This window comes from Stigmatopora argus, chromosome 20 (assembly GCF_051989625.1).
Source record: "Stigmatopora argus isolate UIUO_Sarg chromosome 20, RoL_Sarg_1.0, whole genome shotgun sequence".
NCBI lineage: Eukaryota > Metazoa > Chordata > Actinopteri > Syngnathiformes > Syngnathidae > Stigmatopora > Stigmatopora argus.
In genome coordinates, this window is record NC_135406.1 from 2,970,631 (window position 1) to 2,991,515 (window position 20,885).

General features: G+C 51.3%; 2 protein-coding genes across 2 annotated transcripts; both read right to left on the minus strand.

The window, feature by feature from the left end:
• Positions 1–483: 483 nt before the first annotated feature.
• plcb3 (phospholipase C, beta 3 (phosphatidylinositol-specific)) lies at positions 484–13,892 on the minus strand. Its single transcript, XM_077588679.1, has 34 exons — positions 13,417–13,892; positions 9,949–10,035; positions 7,461–7,529; positions 6,920–7,057; positions 6,757–6,836; positions 6,645–6,698; positions 6,467–6,539; positions 6,297–6,397; positions 6,046–6,212; positions 5,822–5,968; positions 5,584–5,741; positions 5,442–5,524; positions 5,287–5,371; positions 5,016–5,160; positions 4,853–4,954; positions 4,674–4,747; positions 4,494–4,590; positions 4,337–4,421; positions 4,032–4,156; positions 3,818–3,972; positions 3,571–3,732; positions 3,333–3,432; positions 3,156–3,260; positions 2,998–3,089; positions 2,800–2,923; positions 2,666–2,707; positions 2,462–2,571; positions 2,285–2,394; positions 2,056–2,215; positions 1,910–1,986; positions 1,752–1,841; positions 1,634–1,691; positions 1,470–1,556; positions 484–1,356 (listed from the first exon to the last, which is right to left on the minus strand). Exons 1-34 carry the CDS (start codon positions 13,513–13,515, stop codon positions 1,045–1,047), a joined length of 3,753 nt encoding a protein of 1,250 aa, XP_077444805.1. The 5' UTR covers positions 13,516–13,892; the 3' UTR covers positions 484–1,044.
• Positions 13,893–17,878: 3,986 nt separating this feature from the next.
• LOC144065781 (uncharacterized) lies at positions 17,879–20,795 on the minus strand. Its single transcript, XM_077588896.1, has 3 exons — positions 20,553–20,795; positions 18,916–18,994; positions 17,879–18,783 (listed from the first exon to the last, which is right to left on the minus strand). The coding sequence occupies exons 2-3, from the start codon at positions 18,945–18,947 to the stop codon at positions 18,114–18,116; spliced, it is 702 nt and encodes a 233-aa protein (XP_077445022.1). The 5' UTR covers positions 18,948–18,994; positions 20,553–20,795; the 3' UTR covers positions 17,879–18,113.
• Positions 20,796–20,885: the final 90 nt, after the last annotated feature.

Consider the following 20,885-nt stretch of genomic DNA (forward strand, 5'->3'; position numbering starts at 1 on the left):
CAGGAAAATTAATATAAATCTATACTCTTCATTTTAATTTTATCCTAAAACAGAAAGTCAGCACTCATGATTCACTTTCCCAGGCCACACAAAATGATGCGGCAGGCCAGATTTGGCCCCCGGGCCGCCACTTTGACACATGCAATAGATGCAAAAATTGAGTTCATTTAAGAATCCTTGGGGGCAGCAATAATAATAATACTAATCAGCAGCGGTGCGAGTTAATAAAAAAATGACTTGCCCATGAGGGAGATAAAAAAATATATTTTGTCTAACAACTATGCCAATAATTTTTACTTTATTTTTAAACCATCCACAAGGAGGGCAGGAAAGATTAGGGTATGACAGGAGAGTTTGAGTCAACTTGTTCCTCCCCAAAACATGCGAGCAAGACCTTAACCATTGACTTTTGTAAGACACCTGTCCTTTTTGGAATAGAATCCAATGGTGAAAGCTTAAAAAAACAGCCACAACAACACAGCGAGTTGTTAAAATTTCATTTAAATAAAAAGGAACGCCTTGACCAGAGGAAACATTCAGACAGGCAGCCAGTGCGTCTTTCCAGAGTGTCTTTTCACTCCAGGCGCATTCGGTCAGTAGTCAAATTCACTTAAAACCTAGTACAACGAGGAAAAACAAACCTCCAATTCCCCCCCCCCCCCCAAAAAAAAGTCAAAGGATGGACAGATAACACAAAATAATAGACCAGGATAAATTACAGTACCGTAATATTTGTGCAAGACAACTTGGTAAAAGCGAAGGCTTGTAGTGTGCTGAGGCGCCGCCTGCTGGCCGACTACCGCTACCGCAGCGAGTGATAAGAACAGGGGATGGAAGGAAGATTTGGAATTCCCATTCTTACCTAATCATCGACATTTGTGGGAATGTGCGGGAAAGCGCCTCACCCGTTGCACCGCGCGCTGGCCGACTACAGCCAGCCCAAAAATAAAAAATAAAAAAAATAAGAGAGCTCTATAAACAAGGAATATGGCAAGTACATTTTCTTTACGACGACTACCCCGCATTTGGTCAATCGTGCTGCGTTTACATGTAGTCCACCTCAGAAAAAATGGCGGATGAGGAGGAGCCAGTTAGCGAAGGCGCCATATTGTCCATGCTTCGGTACAACCGGCCGCGATTGGGCGTGGACGGGTTGCTGGGTGTGGAGCAGTTGGAGGGTGGGCCCGAGCTGCCGCCCCCGCCGCCGTTGTCGTTGGACTGGAGCGAGAACACGTCGTTGTTGCGCGGACTTTTGCCCCGGAGCTCCTGTTCCAGTTCCAGGTCCAGGTGCTGGCGGATCTCCTCGGGGAGACGGAGGTACTCGTCATCCAAGTTCCCGTCCAGCTTGGCGTGAAGCTAAGAGAACGAAGAGGGTGGGTGGGGGTTTGGACCGGGTCCCAGTCCCAGAGCCGGCCGGCCAAGTCCGGCAGGCGCCATTCCGTGGGACGGACCGCCCGGGAGTCGCTCACCGTCGGCAGCTCCTCGTCGATGTTCTGGAGAATCTCTCTTTGACTGAGCTTCAGCTTGTCCAACCTCCTGCTCTGAGCCTCCTCCAGCTGCAAAAGGCACAAAGGCAAAGAGGTCAAAGGTCGGAAAGCGCCTGGGTCCGCCAGATCCGGATCGGGAACCGTACCCCGTGTATTAGGCTGACCGACTCCTGAATGTGTTTCCTGTTGATGTCATTCTGCTCTCTGCGGATCAGGCCCGAGAAAGTCAGTCGGCGCTCGCGAATCGGCATCGCGTTGACTTACGTCTCGGCCTTTTCTTTGTCTCGACTCTTGGCTTCGCTGATGCTGTTCTGCCGCTTCCTGTCCAGGATTTTTTTAAGGTCTTTGTTCTCCCTGTGGACGGGGAGAGCGAGATGTAAGGTGGTTCCGAGGGCGGGGCCTGGGCCGGCGGGTCCGCTTACCTTTCGCAAATCTCCCGGAGTTTCTTCAGCTGAGTCGCTTGGCACTCGTGCGCCGTTTCCTTCAACTTCTGGAAGGCCTGACGAGGGGGACAAAAAACGGCAGGTGAGGCAAGCTCGTCCCCCCCAGACCCCCGCCGCCGTCGCACCTCCTGCAGGTGCGCTTGCTGCCTCTCCCTCTCCAGCCAGTGGAGCTGCTGCCGGAGCGTCAGCAGTTCCTTCATCTGCCATTCCCGGAGCTGCAACGTCTTCTTCTCGTGTTCCCGATCCAGGGCGCTAAGTTCTTGCTGCACCGGCGCTTGGGGTTCGCTGAGCGCGCCAGACGACACGTTAGAACGGGGCGTATCTCATCCGCTACGCCGACGGACGGATCCTCACTTCTTCTTGAGGCTGCGTTTGAGGTTCTTCTCCATCTGACTGCGCCGCCTCTGCACGTCGCCCTCCATCTTGCTGCTCCGAGTCTTCTGCTCCTTGCTGAGGTCCCAAACCTTGACACGCGAGCGCCGTCGTCTGATTTTCCGAAAGGAGAGGGGAAAATCTCTCTGCCGTCCGTACCTTCTTCAGATGCTTCTTTCGCAACTCCTTGATTTCTTTACTCTGCTTCTTGATCAGCTTCAAGTAGCTTTTCTGCTGCCTCAGCTCCTCCGGGCTCTGCGCCTGCACCTCTGGAAAAAGTGGGTCCCGCCCGGGCGTCAGCCGTCGCCCAGACCTCCAAAACGACGGACCGGAGCCACGCGCCGGCCGGGCGGGGGGCCTTACCCGTCAGGACCACGGCGATCAGGTCTTCCTTTTGGCTTTGCACTGCGACCCAACGCACAAAGGGACGCGTCAAACGGAGGACGGGGAGACGGAGCGCGCCCAGGCGAGGCGTCGAGCGAGGACGCCGGCGTTACCCGGCTGGGGGATGTCGGGGCAATCCTCGGGTCGGGAAGGAGACGGGCAGGGCGAGGCCACGCCCCCCGGGGTCACCTCGCACTCTCTCTCGGTCTCGCCGTCTCCGGGCCGGTCGGGGGAACGCTGGGCGGAGCCAAACGAGGCGGAGGTAAGATGGCGCGGGTAAAAAGCAGGCGGATTCCGCGGCGGGCGAACACCTGGTCGTACTCCAGGAGCACCGCCAGTTGCGTCTCCCTTTTGTCCAGCTGGCTGACGTGCTTGATGGGATTGGTCAGGGCCTCGGCGTACTCTGCAAAAGGGGGACAGTGAAAGCGCGCCCTCGCCGTCCTCTTTCGGGCGCCACGTGGACGCTCACCTTTTTGTTCGTTGGGGATGTAGTCCTGAGCCTCGGTGTAGACCAGCAGAGAGGCCAGAAGAAGCGGCTGGTTCAACTCGTTCTTCAGGTTGATGTAGTGGTAACCTTGGTCAAGGAGGACACGGTCAAGTCGAGTCCAGTCCGGTCCGGTCCAGTTCGGAGCGCTTTGCGACCTACCCGGCCTTATGGCGGAGACGGGAAGGATGCGATGTCCGATGAACTTGCCGTTGTCTTCAAACACGGCCATTCTCAGCGAGGCCAGCGTCGGGAGGACCACCTTGGGAGAGCCATTTGACTTTGAAGCCAGCGATAGCAGAGGGCTCCAAGACAAACATTTCGAGCTCTCTTCTACAGGCTCCGCCCAGAAGAGAAAGCGCCTTCGAGCGATGCCAGAGGGCTCCTCCACCCCAATCACCTTATTAAAGACGAACATCTCGTCGTCCCAGACAGGATCCAGGGAATTCCCGTTGGAGGGTTTGGTCCTGTATTTGCGCTTGGTATCCGCCGGAAGTCCAAAGATGTCCACTTCCACGTACACGCCCACCTTTTTCTCGCTAAGGAACTGGCCCGAGATCACCTGACGGCAGTTGGGGAAAAAATACCGGTTGACGGCCTTGAAGGAAATGGGGGGGGCCCTTATCCACACAGCCCAAGTCCCTTACCTTGACTTTGACCGTGTTGGCAACGATTCCGTCCACTATGTTCTCGGTGAAAGGGTCAAAATGCTTGTCGGTCCTCCGCATGAACTCGGGTTTGAGCAGGTAGCCGCTGTGGCCGTTGTACTCGAAGACGCCCATGTTGAGCTGCATGGCCAGATCTGAAGGCAAAGCAATCGAGGCGGTTTTGCGGCTTTGACGCGGATTTGACGCGGCTCACCCAGGGTCTGGAAGTTCAGCGCCACCATCTGGCAGCCCACGTTCCAGAAGAGCTGCGGGAGGTAGTTGGAGCTGTCCACCCTGGTTCCCTTGGGATAGATGCGGCTTATTTGGTTCTTGTTGTACCTGGAGCGGCGTCGTTAAGCTCTGGAACGTTTTCCGTGGCCCAGGGACCAAAAATATGCTGGGACTTTCCCACCGATGGACCACGCCGTCCCCCCCAAAGTTACTTAAGCGAGGACGCTTTGGCAGACCGCCGGGATCTGCCGCTACTAAAACAGTCAAACGCGCTGGCCACAAGGATACTCCACAAACTCGATGGGGGAGCTCTTCAGGGTGTCCAACCCTTTGGTTTCCACGAAGGAGGACATTTCAAAGAATTTGCCTCTCTCTGGAGAGAAAAACAAACAAAAAAAGATGCTGAAAATGGTGCAGCTTCAGCAGCGAGGCTTTTTCCACCTACTGGTGGCATGCTCAAAGGTCTTAAATTTGACAGGTTCGATGTAATTGACAAGTGTGGACATCTCCTCCGTGGCGTTGACCTCGCTGCTCGCCGTCCCCTGAAGAGAGGGTGGGTTGGGTCAAAGCCGTCAAGATCCCGATGCCCGACTCCCGGCGCCCGACAAGAGCGGCTCTGCGGTACCTCGTCCGAATTGGGCTTTTTGGGCTCGGCGGCGGGTTCGTCCTCGTCCTCGTCCTCGCTTTCCCTCTCGCCCCCTGCGGACAGAACAGAGAGAACGACGCGACGCTACGCTACGCGACGCTACGCTACGCTACGCGATGCTTAAGCCCGCCACGTCCCCGAGAGTCTCTCCAAGCTACCGATGGACTTGCGAGGATCCGAGTCTCGGACCATCCTCTCGGCTAGCTTCTCCTCCGCGCCGGACAGGATCGGCCCTCCGTCGCCGTCCAACAGGGGGCACTCTAGGCGCAGAGACGGCCCAATCAAGCCCCCCGAACGTCTTCCCCGGACCGGGTTCCGTACCCGCGTGAGGCCAAGACTGTTCCTCCTCGCGTCTCCGTATACTTCCGCCGCTGGAGGGCCGGTGGTGCTGGTGTTTCTTCTTATTTTTGATGAGAATCTTGCCCAGCATCTCTTGCGGCGAGGGGAGCGCCTGGCCCGGGACCAGCTGGAACCGGACACAAAAGAATGTCCAAATAAATTTGGCGCTCTCAATGGCACTTGATAACGTCGGGTGTAAAAATGTCCCCGTCCGTCGGCCTGACGCGAGATTCCAAATCGGTTCCGGTCTTACCGGATACTTTTCCAGCGGCTCGATGAGCAAGGCATCTCCGAATATGCTCCGACAGTATTCGGCCATTTTGGCTTGCTGCCTGGCCCTGGTTTCGAAGAAGAGTTGGTTGACACGGTGGGACCCGGCGCCCACTTTTACGGGAGTGCCACACTCACGAGTCCACGTGATTTTCGAAGGAGAGTATCAGCGGGTACGGCGAGGTCTTGAAGGCGCTCTCGGCGATGGCCTCGATGACTTCCTGCGAGCGCGAGCACCGTCGATACGCATCTCGGGGCGAGGAGTCGGGCGGTCACGCACCTTGAAAGGGATTTCGGTGGTCATGGTGAACCCGTGGGTGATGTAAGGCTCCTCGTCCTGGGGACGCCCCTTCCAGCAGTCCAGTTCGATACAGCGGCAGCCCGTCAACAGCACCTGCCTGTACATCTCCACCGAGGACAGGCCGGTCAGCTGACCCACTGCGGACGGAGCGCCAGCCAGCGCGGGGACGTGAGTGGCGTGGTGCCCTGGCGACCCCCCCCCCGTGACACCACCCTACCCGTGAGATAGGTGTTGTGTGAGGAATTGATAAAGTAGTGCGACAGCGGTTGAGTCATGTCGTCGATGACGTCCAGCCTCTCCGGAGGGACCACGCTGTTCTCCTCGCCTCCCAGGTAGGCGGCGAAAGCCTGCAAGCTAATCTGGTCTGCCGGCCGGGCCAGACGGGGTCAGTCGGTTCGGTGGCGGCGACGGCGAGCTCGGACAGAGGACGGCGGTCCTTGCCTCTCTCCAGCTGACTGATGTTGGTCTCGTACTTCTCCATGATCTGTCGCACCTGCTCTCTCTTGAGCGGCGGGTACAGCACCTCGTTCAGACGGGAGTCCCTCTGCCGGCGGTTGATGAAATCCGTCAGCTGGTCCAGAGAGTTGAAAGGCTTCCCCTTGGATCCGCTGAAGCCGGAACCACAGCGGCGATGATTGCCAACGGCAATAACGGCGAAGCAGGCGGCGATCGAACCGCCGCGCCTCACTTGCCTGTCCACGAAAATGCTCTGGATCTCCGAGCGTAGGCAAAGACTGTTGAGAAACTTCTGAAAGGCTTCCCACGTGAAATCGTCGGGTTTTAGTCCGTCCGACTGCGGAGACGGAAAAGGAGGGGCAATCCCTTTTAGACTCTACGCTTGATGGTCTGGTGGCGTCTTTACCTTGTTGTTGACCAGACCGCACTGCTCCAGGGCGGTGTCCACTCGTCTCTTGTCTGAAAACATCTTGTGGAAACTGCAAAGAAGGCACAAACAGTGCTTTAAGCGGAAGGTTTTTCCAGACCGTGGATCTCTGGGCTCAAAGGTTTCTCTGAGGCAAAGTCAACGGTTGGGTGCTCACTTCTTGACCAGGATCTTTCCTTCCTGGTTGACCTGTAGCTTCAGCTTGACGTACCTGGAAAGAGCGCAAACTTAGGGGCTGGCGACCCGGCGACACCCTCAAAGGCTCTTACGCTTTGAAGAGGAACTTGTTGCGCGACACGTTCTGGGAGAGAATGTTGGTGGCCAGAGTGAAGAGCTCGTCGGTCCAAACCTGTGGACGAGATGGCAAGTTCCAAAAGGGGGACAAACGGATGGACGGATGGTACTAGGCACGGCTCGAAATGGATGTTCTACCTTGGCCGTGTCTTCCTGCATGGCCTGGAAATTGAGGAAGGAGATGTTGACCAGGTCGTGGCCGTGGACCACGGTCACCAGCTTGCACTCGACGTGCTCGCCTTTCCCGAATCCCAGCAAATCTCGTAGCTTGGGGTCCTGGAGGAGTACAGTCCGGTTTGGGCCAGTAGACGCTATTCCCCACCACCGCAAACTCCAGGAAGGACCGTTAGCGGAAAGGTCTGGCTTACGGAGTCATTCTTTTGCCTTTGAAACATTTCTATGAATGAAGCTGAATGGAGCGTTTGTCCAAGCCGCCATAGCCCATGGGCAAACTTGTGTTTTTTGTTTTTTTAATCTTTGCTTCTACTCTAGGAGTGATTTTCATGTGGAGTTCACCCATTAGCGCTTGCCCGACTTCCCGCGCCATCTGCGCCGTGGCCCATTAGCGCGTTCGCCACCTTTTGCGACGCCAACACCCACTGGAGCGCCACACGCTCGAGTGGTGGCAACTCGTCGGCGAGCGAGAAGTGACAACGTCGTCACCCCCAAATAAAGCTACCTTGGGTTGCTTGGCGTATTTCCCCGTTCTGGTGTCCCTGATGGCACTGATGTCCAGAATCTCCACCTCCTGAAAGAAAAAGCAGAGATGTCTGGTTTTGGTTTTATGGGAGAGACGACTCTGCAGCCCGTTTTGACGGGCAAAGCAAGTCTGAACGCGTGTGCGGTCGATTGGTCACCGGTCTTTTGGTCGCGACAACGGGCGACCAAAAGACCGGTGACCAAAAGACCGGCGACCAATCGACCGTGTACCGTCTGAAAGCATGTCCTCCCAATGGCCTGTGCACGATCATTTGGCTCCCGAGGGTAATAAAACCATTCTGGGTCTGTAGGACGCGCAAGCGGGCAATCCAATCGTTCAAGAAAAGCGCCCCCCCCCTCGCTTTCGTCCCCCCGCCGTCCCTCCCACAGGCTGCGGTTTCATTCCGCGCATCGCCATGGCGACTCCTCGGAGACGGCGACTCTGCGTGCGTTTTGACAGACGGGCTCCGACTTGTGAAACATCCTGACGCGTTGAGCAAGAACGGCGCCGGCTCAAAGGAAACGGCGCCCCGGCGGGGGGGACGGCGTATGGGGGGGGGGGGCTGGGTTGCTTGCCGACCGAGATCGCCATTTCTACCGGGACATTCCTGACATATTCCGGCCTTGCGCTCGGGGGGAGAAAGCCCGTTTGATCCAGACCGTTCCACTCATTTGGCATGCCAAACTTTTCCCAGCATGCCTAGGCATGTCCTACGTGAAGAATGAGCGTCTTTTACAAGGAAATGCGATTCGGTCTCAACCCAAAAAACAGACATCAGACTCTGTAGTTCTCATGAAATGGAGAATAACGGGCTAAATAAGGTGGTGGTCCAGGTTTAGCAAACCCCAAATCACCTCCGATCAGTCATTAAAACAATTTCTAGTCTGGAAAATGCGCTTCAATGGAGCCTCTATTTTTTTCATGTCTTTAAAAGCATCACCAAGCACTCGTTTGCTGTGTTTTGTTGCTAATCAAAAGGTCAAAGTATTTTTAGCCAGGGTATAGTTAAGAGTTGGCGCCCTTTGGCTTCACCTTGATTTTTTTTTTCATCCAACGTCTTACGTTCGGGATCCGTCTGGAATAATAAAGGGCAAAAAAAAAACAATCGAGGGAGCGCCACTCCTTTCCTGTGCTGCGCCTTTTATTAAAGACGCCGGCGGTCGGCTTGAAATGTCGCGTGTCGGAAAGACCAGACCTTGGGATAAGCGTGCGTTCCGAAATTTGGTCGATATTATTTTGTTTTGTTTTGTCCTTTGCAATAGCGGAAGCTGAGTTTCTACTCTCCGGAATGGCACGCAGATAAAAGCACGAGTGGCCCATCGGAAGAGGGCAGGAAGCGGTCACGTTATCAAATGACACACTCCGCTTCCGCAACAACGTTCGTATTTCCTTCCGTCCACGCGCCAAGTCCCTCCGTCCTCCTCTGAATGTTCTCGCCGAGTTCCGTGCATTTTGTGGCTAAAGTAGGACAGGGAATGAGGAAAAAACGACCTATAAACGGGAAAATATCCATGTCAGCGGGGGGTGGGGGTAAACATTATTGGTGTGCGGTCATACTGCTGCGGCCCAACGAGCGAGGGCGTCTGTTCGCTTTTCACCGTGGAACTTTTTTTTGGACTGCTTTTAGTGTAGAGCTGCTCATAATAATCCATTTAGGAAAACATACACCGCCCACCCACCCACTTAAAACGGTCATTTGTCTAGGAAGACTGGAAGGACGTAACGGGATAAACGCTCTGCGGCGTGTCAATCACGTCCCGGGAGGGGGTGGGGCTTCCTTGGGTACCGCCGACGGCTCTGTCAGAACGAAAGGCGGAGGCGGGGGAACGTCACCCCCGTCCGCGCAACATCCTGCCCACTTTCCCACGCCGGCAAATGGTCAGGAGCGCCGTTTGGGGCGCTTGACCTCCGCTAAATCAGCGCGACTGTCGCCGCGTTTAAATATTTGGAATTGCGAGTGAACGCGACGGCGAGGCCAAAGGTTCGCGGGAAGGAGATTTAAATAAAAAAAATATCAGTGCAAGATGTTGCTGTGTTGATTTTTTTTTCTGGATGAAATAGTAGCAGCCAAATATTCCGGAATAGCTGGTACCCTGTGAATTAGCCACCTCTCAATGCGTAACGGCGTGCCATCCCGCTCACGCCCTCACCTCTATCTTTAAATAAATCTTTCTCCAACAGTGTCACGGCGACGCCCGGGGCCACCGGCGGCCTACAATCGCAAAAACACGCCGACGCGTTCGTAGAATGGGGAAGCGGAAGAAGGAAAAGAGCATTGATTGGCCACATTTGCCGCCACCGACGAGACGGCAGAGGCTTAACGACTCCCCGGCCGCTTCCCGCAATGGCGTTAGCCGTTAGCGAACGGCACGCACAATCTAATATGGCCACAGTAATGGCTTTAAGGGGCGGTGGGCAGGAAGGCCAGGCTTCCTAATGGACTCCAAAAGGACAAAGTCTCACTCACCATGTTGGCGCCGCCCGTCCAGTAGAGGAAGAAACCATCCGGGTCCACTTTCAGGGTCACCAGGGTGGGCGAGGCGCCGCTGGGCTCCTGCGGTGGCACAACAAGGACAACAAAAAATGTCATTTTGGCGGCTAATCGGTCTTTTCACACGCCTGGCTTTGGCATGGCGTATTGGCGGATGGCGGAAAACACCTGGGGAAAACGCCCGGGGAACACGCCCGCACATGCCTGCGCTAATTACGGCCGTTTGGCAAAATCTGCCCATGGACGGAATTCACGGCGAGGCCAAGGATGGGCTTGGGCTGACTCATTTAAAAAGATCGGTCGCCCTGGAGTTCATGTAGAAATGACGTTTGGTAGAACGGACGTTTGGTGGAACGGACGTTTGGCGGAACGGACGTTTGGTAGAACGGACGTTTGGTCGCCGGGTTCGCTCGCTGTCAAATTATGACAGAGAGTTTACTGTTGATATTTTGGCATTAGATATTTAGATATTAAACTCTCTCTATATCTCTCATGATTATAATTTTGAGAGCTGGTTTCAACAGTAACAACCCGGCGACCAACCGTCCCCTCGACCAAACGTCCAGTCGACCAAACGTCCGGTCGACCAAACGTCCGGTCGACCAAACGTCCGCTCGACCAAACGTCCGCTCGACCAAACGTCCGCTCGACCAAACATCCGGTCGACCAAACGTCCGGTCAACCAAAAGTCCGCTCTACCAAACGTCCGGTCGACCAAACGTCCGTTCTACCAAACGTCCGGTCTACCAAACGTCCGTTCCGCCAAACGTCCGGGGACCAATCGTCTTTCGACGAAACGTCCGAGTACCAGAAATGATAGCATTATGGTTTGCACTAAATTGATGGTAAAGTGACTGGGAGGTCAACATAAAAAATAAATTAAAAAAAACAACGACTCTTAATTGATCCGCTGTCAACTGCCAGCAACGGGTTAACATCTCGCCGAGCTCCATTTTGAAAAGTCTGTCATCTTGTCGGCGGCGCGGCGCTCTAATTTTGGCCCCAACCGTTTCCTGTCAGCGCAGATAAGAATAAAAGAGATGGCCAAAGTTCCCTCCGAGCAGATGGCAATTTAAGCCATGTGGACACATTTCATCCGACGAGAACGGCGAGCACAAAAAGACGGTGAAGCGAAGCGCCGCCCCCGGAGGAACGCCGTCCGCGGGCTCATGTGACGGCCAACAACGTGTCGCTTGTTGCTTTGGAGCGAAGCGGAGGCGCCGTTTGCTCGCCCTCTTTTGACTGGAACGTGAGCCTAAAGAGCTAAGTGGACTTGACGGCGTTCCCCGCCGCGCTTATTATTTCCAAGGAACTATTATTGCGCCCACTCCCTAATTAGCACGGCGTGACGAGAAGGCGTCCACGTGCACGCTCCGCGTCGGCCTGCGTGTTTTTCTCCAGGATTCAAAGTCGGGCTTCGCGCTTCAAAACAACACCAATAATCATTTTGGGGGCTTGGTTTCAAATGGGAAAGGTCAGCTGTCAAAGGTCAGCTGTCGCCCCGCACCCTCTAGGGCGCCAGCCCCGACCTTCTGACCTGATTGGACAAACTCCCAATCTGCTAATGCTTAGCCTCGGCGTGGAGACATTTGACAAGTGGTCGCGGTTGACCTTTGGCGGCGTGTCGCGCCGTGTTTCTCGCCCTCCCGTCACCTCATCGGCGGCGTTTGGCGACGTGGCGTCAAAACTCCCCGGGCTCTACTCGACCGGCGAAGCGTGCTGCGGCGGCGCTCGTATCGGAACGGTGGTCAAATATGGTGTGGTTGATCTGAGTTCACAATGAAGATCCGGCTTGAAGGACCAAAATGATAGGTTTATTAATAGATATACTTTAATAAAAGGAGAGACATCGTAGATATAATCTAGCGATAACTTGCTAGTGAGAATGCTCCAGTGGCGAGGACGAGCCAGGACTGATTCTCACTTGCAAGTTATCGCTAGATTATGTCTACGATGTCTCTCCTTTTATTAAAGTATATCTATTAATAAACCTATCAGATCGGCATGAGGAAAGAGGCCATCGTGCGAAATTTGATGGGAATTAATTCAAGTGTGACGCGGCCTGGGAAGTCCGGGGCCCGGTTGGAACGCAATTTAGCATTTGAAATGATGCTAACCGGTTTGACGACACCAGGAAGTCGGTCTGCAAAGCAAAAGAAATAATCATCAACAATATCACGTGAGGACAATCGTGTCCCAGTGTGCTTAAAGTCGGTCAGCGGTTGCGCTTTGACAGGGCCAACCCCTTCCAAAGTCCCCGTGACAACGAACTTTGGCCGTCGCCATAGCAACCCCTTCCCACTTTGGCCACCGCTGTATTTAAACATCCGCAGCCCGCTTTGCCCGCTCGCCAACGCCGGCCGTCCGAGGCCGTGGCGGCTAAAAATAAAGGCAATTTCACCCGCCGCGTTTTCCGGTCCTACGCGACGACGACGGGACGTCGGCGCCCGCGGCCGGGCCGCGGCCTCCGGGTTAATCATTGATCCCGCCGAACGACCCCGACGCGCATTACGGCCTCGTACCCGCCTGGCCAAACGACATTAGGGACAACCCGTAGAAGAAGCCAAATAATGCTAACGTTCCAAAACGTAATGACTTTACAATGGCGAGAGCGAGTTGACAATCGAAGCTACTCAGAGGCTAATTCCATTTTTTTTCCTGGCTCAATCTAGTATTTGGATTTGGAGGGTCAATGGCGACCATTCAGAAGCTGAGCGAGCGTGGGCTAACTCCTTGACGTCGAGGGCGGGCGGCGAATGATATATCTGGGTCTCAGTGGCGGGCCATCAGGGCCTTCAAGGCCTTCTCTGCTAGCCTAAGAAATATCTGAATCATATATTATATTTTGTCCATCAATACTTAATTAAATAATTCCAAATTGTCTGTTAGCTTCCGTGTCGCAGCTGTAGCTGCAGTAGAGGTTTATAGCCATAAAATAGTTTTAGAGGCTTGGATTGATTCGTTGAAGGCACTACGAGAAAATGCACGGACCGCCACTGCTGGGTCTTGTTCGGAACCGGTCCGGGTTCATTCTCAGTTGGAGGACCGGCGCCGGCGACCGTTGATCGAGCGAGTTCTGGGAAGAACGGGAACGGGCTCACTCCGTTTATGTCATTGGGAGTGTTGAGCTGCCCTACATTGGAGCGCGTTCTCTCAGTGAAAAGTAAAAACAGCCAATGGGAGTGGAGGGTGTGCGGGGGTGAAAATGAAAACGAGCCCGAGGAGAACCGGCTTGGCGAGAATGGAACAGAAACATTGGAGCAGGCGAACGCGTACCAAGGCAGGGCAACTTTAGGGGAGTTATTCCGGATTAAATACAAAGATTCACACACACCTGCGCCCAATACACAAGCGGTTAGGGGGGGGGGGGGGGCAAAGTTGTCGAGTCCCGATCAGACTCCGTCTGTGTCAAGCGAAAGCAAACGCACGAGACGTCAAAGTTACCTCATCCCATTTGATGAATTTGCCCCCCTTCTTGAGCGCCTCGTGGACGCACACGGGTTTGAGTTGCAGCGCGTGGACTCCCGGTTTGGCCCCGGCCATGGCGAAAGGTGGGTGACGGCGAGGGGGGGGACTCTGCCCAGGTGCCGACGCCTTCAATGCGGCGAATATCCTCGACGCTTCTTGTCTGACTGGAGGGAGGACTGGCTGGCTTCCTCCGCCTTTGACCCAGTGACTTCTCTCTTCCGGGGAGCGCGCTTCGGAGGCGGAGGCGGGGACGCGCGTGCTGCCAAGTCTTCCCCTCACTTCCTTTTTCTTCCAGGCGCAAGTCAAAGGCAATCGGAGACACTTTGAACAGGCAACATGACGAGCGCGTAGTAGTCGATCGGGGACGAACGTCGTGCTCGAGACTCTGGCTCACTCGGGGGCGCGTCCACGCCTGGCGCCTGGCGGAGGCGGAGGCGCGCACGCGGGGAGTAAAAATTGATGACAGGCCAGGCTAGGGGGGGGGGGGGGGGGGGGGTGATCGAGACGCTCTTCCTTTATTCTTGCAGGATCCTTTAATCGGGCGCTTGAGCCCTTTCTTTCCGTCGTCCCATCTGCTCGAACCCTTCACTCCCTCCCCAACTTTCTCAGCTTCCTCCCTCCCTCTGTCTATCCTCCTCCTCCTCCTCCTCCTCCTCCTCCTCCTCCTCCTCTCCACATGTTTTCTGTGGCGCTGAAGGAAAAAAAATAGAAGAGTCGAAAGAAGGGCAACGTCAGACTCCAGCGGAGGGAGTTGGAGAAGTTTTACTTTTTAAAAAAGAGGGGTTTTTTCTTCTTCACATCCTCCATGTGGCTTCTCAAGTATCTCCGGGTTTATTTTTTATATTAAAGTTAGGCAAATAGAGCTCCCCCCCTTTTTTTACATGGTGTCATAAAAGACCAAATGGAGTTTTCGGAACAAAAAGTACATTCCAACTCTAGAAAGTGAAGATGAGTAGTTTTTAATGAGCAGCCGTTGGGATTCATCGCACGCTATTTTGCTTTTAGTCGACTCATCTGCCTTTATATCGCACTTTTGTGACTCATGGCAGTACATTTCAGCCTTAAAAGGGCTAAAAAAACGAGTGTTATGTAACTTTTTCCAAAGCAAAATATATTTCCAAAGGTAATCAATCCGTTCCTTTCAGCGAGGACTATAAAAAATCAGGCATTTGCTGGTGAAAATTAAAACTTTCCTTCAAATGTGCAAAATTGCGAGCGATATAACCTTTCATTTTGGGGTTTTTATGTCGAACACATGCAGGCCATCCCCGTTGAAATCCTGCTGCCGAGCAACATTACAACATGAACTTCACATAAAACACACACACAAACACACACACACACACACACACACACACACACACACACACACACACACACACACACGCACACACACTTTTTTTTCTTTCTCCCCAACTAGGAATGTCAGCTATGCCACAGCCTGCTGACTTACTGACGTGGAGTTTATTTTTTTTTGGAAGATGAGACGTATCCCGATAAATAAAGCTATGTACATGTCAAATATATTTATTCTATTTCGTCCTTTAAAAGTAAAAAAAGGATCACGTGTAATTGATAAAATATCCAAAATTAACAATCCGTTATTAGTGTATTACATCCCAGTTTAAACCAAAACCAGGCCTTATTTTGTCAAAAGCATTTCGAACAGGCATTTAAGAGAACTAAATCACATTTCCATAGAGAGACTGCCATCTATCGGATTTGGTCGATATTGCAACAACCGAGTAGCGTTTTTTTCTTTTTTTTTTAAATCACTCATACAACATTAAAAAAAAATTGAAGGATTCAATTGAATCAAGTTTCAGTCATTCAATGTATTTTAAAACAAGATTCATCTCTTATTTGAATTGGGTAACCCAAAAAACTCATTTAAAATTGAATAATCCAATTAAAATTGGTTAATTAAATTTAAATAAGACACGAATCTGGTTTAAAAAGACATAAAAGTGCTGAGAATTGATTCAAATGAGCCCTTTAAATTTTGGGGGATGTTGCAAATGTGATGAAGAAAAAAACGCTCCTTGGTTGTTGCAATACCAAAAGTGTCCACAGGAAGGCAGTCTCCCTGTGTAAATGCCATTCTTCATTAGAAGAGACGTAGGGAGACTGCTCTCTGGCGGACACAATAGACATTGCATAAACGGGAGCGTCTTTTTTCTTTCTTAATCAACGTTCAAACATGTTTAAAAAATTAAAGGGCTCATTAGAATCAAGTTTCAGAAATGTTATGTATTGTGTTGTTATGTTATTATTGTATTACATAGAACCATCACAAATCCTTTTTTTTTTTCAACCGTCTGCGTTTTGGAACAGGCACTTAAGAGAGAAAAATCACATTTCCATAGAGAGACTGCCATCTATCGGATTTGGTCGGTATTGCAACAACCGAGTAGTGTTTTTTCCTTTTTTAATCACACACAAAAGCACCCCAAAAATATGGAGAACTCATTTGTATCAAGTTTGAGCAATTTTGTGTATTTTTGAACAAGATTCATGTCTTTTTTAAATTTAGCAACCAAAATAAACTCATTTAAAACTGAATAATCAAATTAAAATTGAGTTAATTTTGGTCACTCAATTTAAATAAGATATGAATTTTGTTTAAAAATACATCAAATTGCAGAAAATTGATTCAAATCAGCCTTTTAAATTTTGGGGGAGGTTAAATATGTGATTAAGAAAAAAAAACTCATCTGTTGTTGCAATATCAAAAGCGTCCATTAGAGGACACTCGTCATAAGAGACATAGGGGAACTGCCCTCTAGCGAAAACAATTGGTATTACAAAAACAGTGAGCTTTTTTTTCTTAGTCACACATACAAATATTTTAAAAATTTAAAGGCCTCAATTGAATCAAGTTTCAGCAATTTTATGTATCTCCAACCAAGATTCGTGTCTTATTTAATAGATTAATCAAAATCAACTAATTTTAATTGAAGCTACATGTAAAGTAAAGTGTGCCTTTTAAAAATAAAAAACTGCAATTGATATAATTATCAAAAATTAACATTCAGTGTATTACATCGCCGTTAGAACCATCACAAATCCTTATTTTGTCATTGTGTTTGTTTGTATGTGTGATTACGAAAGAAAAAAAAAAGCCTCGGTTTCCGCAATACCGACCAAATCCGATAGATGGCAGTCTCTCTATGGAAATTGAATTTTGCTCCCTTAAGTGCCCGTTCCAAAACGCTGACAGTTGACCAAACAATGACTGGTGATGGTTCTAACGGCAATGTAACACACTAATTTAAATAAGACATGAATGCTGTTTAAAAACACATAACATTGCTGAAAATGTGATTAAAGAAAGGAAAGAAAAAAAAACACAGCTCGGCTTTTGCGATATCAACAATGTCCGCTAGAGGGCAGTCTCTCTACGTAATTGCCATTTAGTTCTCTTAAGTGTGAAGCACTGACGCTTGAATAAACAAGTTTTTTTTTCCAAGATTTTCCCAGTTTCCAGGAAAAGTGGGTCAATCCCAGTAGTAGACCTCCCTGACTACTCACATACTCATAATGATGCAATTTCACAGATTAATTTTGGGGAAAATTGGAATGAAATTTGCTACATGCATACTTTGCAGCAAATTTCAAATTTTCTCCAATTGTAATCTGTGAAATGGCATCATTTTGAGTATGTGAGTAGACAGGGAGGTCGATAGGGCGTGGCCACCGGTGTAAATATTGACTCCCGATGCACACGTAATGGTGTTTACCTGAGCTTTAAACCAGGAGTGGATTTCACGCATCAACTTTCCATCATTCCAATCTTTTTTTTCCCCCTTTCTTTCTTTCTTTTAAGCGCTCACGTACGCGCACGGTCAATGTTCGTCAAACATTGACCGTGCGCGTCCCCGATTTGTCCTCCGGCTTGAGCGACTAAAGCGGTTAAATGCCGCTTCCACTCAAGTGGATGTAATAATTTACCCGAGCGAGTGGACCGTTGAGGGAGGCTTATTTCCTCCCCCTTTGGCGCTCCTCCGAGACGCGCGTGTGCCGCAATTAAGGGTAACATCATTAACGACAACGAAGCCTGGAGAAAAACAAACACGTCGGGCAGGCGTACACAGAGCCATCGACAGGACTATGGCAGAAATACGACAGGATAGGCTCGACTTTCAGCATTAGCTTTGATGGCGATAGAAAAGAAGGAAGAAAGAAAGGAGGATGGATATTGTGAACAGTTAAGAATGATTTTTGGGGAGTAAAATATGGCTATATTCCTAAATAATATTTTAATTGTGGGCCCGGTTCTGATATCTGAAAAGCTCCAGTGTTTGTATTTAATCATTAAATGCTGCTAGGAAGTGGATTTTACCCGTTGAAGGCGCTACGAGAAAATGCACGCACCGCCACTGGGATCGACGGTAGGTAATATTGGCGTGCGTGCAAATTTAGCGGACACAAAACTACATTTCAAGCGACAATGGTAATATTTTATAGTTGAGAGCATCATATGTGATAAGACAGCCATGATATTAAGGCACTTGTAACTATTGTGACATCCATCACGAACGAGTACACGACTACGACAGTGTATTTTAGGAGGACTTACTTGGGCGTGTCCCCGAGTCTTTGTAAACAGACCCAAGCGGGTCATTCCTCCCCCTCTACGGCCTGAGTCCGTGACGCCCCGGTCCGTCCCCGGGTCATTCATCCTCCTCCTCCCCGGCCGTGGCGGCCTCCAAGGCGGCCAGGGCCTCGGCCACCATGGATTCCGTGACGCTCGCCGCTTCCTTGAACGGTCCTTCGTCCTCGTCCTCGCTCTTGGTGACGCCGATGCCGCTCTCCACGGTGGACGCGTCGGCCGCCTCGGAGCCGCGCTCGTCTCCGGTGTCGGCCGACCACGAGCTGCCGGTGCCGGTCCCGGCGTCCGCCGACGACGACGAGACGCTCTCCTCGTCCCCGCTGCGGAACTCGGGCGTGCCCCCCACGCCTTCGTCCGCCGACACGTCGTCGGCCGCGGCCCGCGGCCTCGGGTCGCCGCGGGCCTCCGAGGCCGGGTAGGTGGGCACACGGCCCAGCCGCCCGTCCCGCACCACCCACCGCGGCCCCAGGGGGTCCGCCCGGATGACGTAGATTCCGTCCTCCGCCGGGGGCGCGCTGGCCCGCCGGTGCACGGACGGCCCGCGGTTGGGCCGGTGGCGGTCCGACTCCGGGCCGAGGCTGAGGCTACTGTCGCCGGAGATGCTGTAAGCCAGGTTGCGGAAGCCCTCCTTCTCCTCCTTCGGCGAGCGTCCCCCGAGGACCCCGCCGGCCAGCTCGTGGGTCCGGTAGACCGAGTCCCTTTTCCCAACGTCGTCCTCCTCGGAGATGTAGCTGGGGAAAAAACAGAAGTGGTTACGCGGCCCGGCGCCCAGCGTGTCCCTTTCTCGGCGGCGGAGGCGTGGCTTTGGAACAGACGCCGCTTTTTCACACTGACGGGGGATAAAAATAAGTGAGTCTTCTCACCTTTTCACCATCCGGCAACACCGACACCCCATTTGGCCAGCGGAGAGACGGCGCCGCGGAGGAACCGACGTCGGTCAATCTGCACGGTGAAGGGAACGCGGTTAAATGTAAATGTACGACATCCACAAACGATTGGATCATGTGAAAGTGTCCGATGTGGGAAGAATTTAGCGCTAGCTCATTTACTAGGACATCTAAATGATAGGTTAAGCATGCATTTATCTATCCGTAGTAGTCTGGCTAACCACGATGACCTCGGCAGGTTAGCGTTTACAACATTGAAACTAAAAGCGTTTGAAGTGGAGCGCCGCGCTGTGGATTTCTTTGCAAGGCAAAACCTGTTGCTCTGTAGTAAACAAACACGGAGCGGCCAGCAGATGCTAAAATGTCATTTGCCAGCCTCGGGGGTGACGGTATTGCTGTGGGTGTGGCCTTGGAAAAGTGGGCAAACTGGTCTGACCTCCGTCTCACTTTGTCGTCCCCTCACAGATAACCAACCGTTCCAGGTGCAACTTTGACCAGTGACTGACAGACCTTCAATCGTGGGACCGACGTGTCAATAACAGACGCACCCGTTATGTTTATTGGAAATGTTATAATGACGGATGGCCATTCCTGCCATGGGTTAGCATTAAGTGTGGACACTAAGCTATTGCATTGAATAAAGAAAGTGCAATGGTCACATGACATCCATCATGTGGGAAGCGCCAATGTTTTTAAATAAAATAATGTTGTCTTCACAAATGGACGCCCGCAGCGTGATGAAAACAGCTCGATTAGCTTGTGGATGGCAACTCGCGCAAACAGAGGCGCCGTTTTCTTTACTCCCACAGGCCTTGACCCCCCCAGCTCTGAGTGTACTGGGAAAAAAGTACACGCCATTTAATAACTGTTATTACGAAACCAAGCCTGCATTTTCGCTCGAGGACTTGCTATAAAATACTTTGCTCCACTCTGTTTTCTATATTACCAGTCGTAGACTCGTTATTTTTCAAAATAAAATCTATTTGGGGGCGAATTTGACTAGATCATTGGCCATTCATCAGTTTTTGCTTTTTTAATGCTGTTGATTTACGTCTATAGAATGACATAAATGTTTATTTTGAATGATTTACCGTTGTGTGTCCCTCACCCGCCATGAGCAAACACTTTAGGCTTCCAGTCCGTTTGGTCAAAAAAAAGGCGGCGTTGAGTCAAACGAGGTCCGCCATCTTTCAGGTTGGAATGTTGACATGTGTTACATGTGCAAATAGAGCTCAAGGCTGCACTTGCCAGGTAATGAACAACCCCCTTCCCCCCCAATCCATCAATGACGAGATCCCTTCACTTATTAACTAACTCATGGCAGATGTAATACCAATGTCATGGCAATATTATTGAAGGTGCTTGTTCTTGGAGTAGTTGGATGAATGTAAAAAAAAGCACAGAATAGAGAAAAACTGAAGAAAAAAATCAGTTCATTTCTGCAACAGGTGTATTAACATTAAAAAAAAATGTAGTGGTGCATTCTTTCTATATGTGATGAATTCATTTACACATTTTGATCGTCAGTGGACACGTTTTTGGAAAGAAAAAGCCCACACACAATAATATTAGTTTGATAATACACTAGTTTTAGGCTTTAGAGTTGGACTTACCTGGTGCGCTACGAGGTGTGGCACTTTACCCTAGGTATCCCAAAACCGCTTATCATTTAGTTTCTTGGCGCTCCTTGGGTTTCTTTTAAAAACATCTCAACTTTGAAGGAAGGGGACCTCAGTTTCTTGGCTGAAGTAGTCGGGGTCGCCCCAAGATCGCAGGATCTTCTGTCCCATATCTCCAATCCGGACTCCAGACTGCGGATGATTGTGAAGACTCACGAGTCGAGCAGATGACTGTCAAGTTAGACTTTAGGGATGCCCGCGCGTTTCCTGTTAACAAAATAAAACGGCCAAACCCACTAAGCAAACAAACGATTGAAAACGGGATGA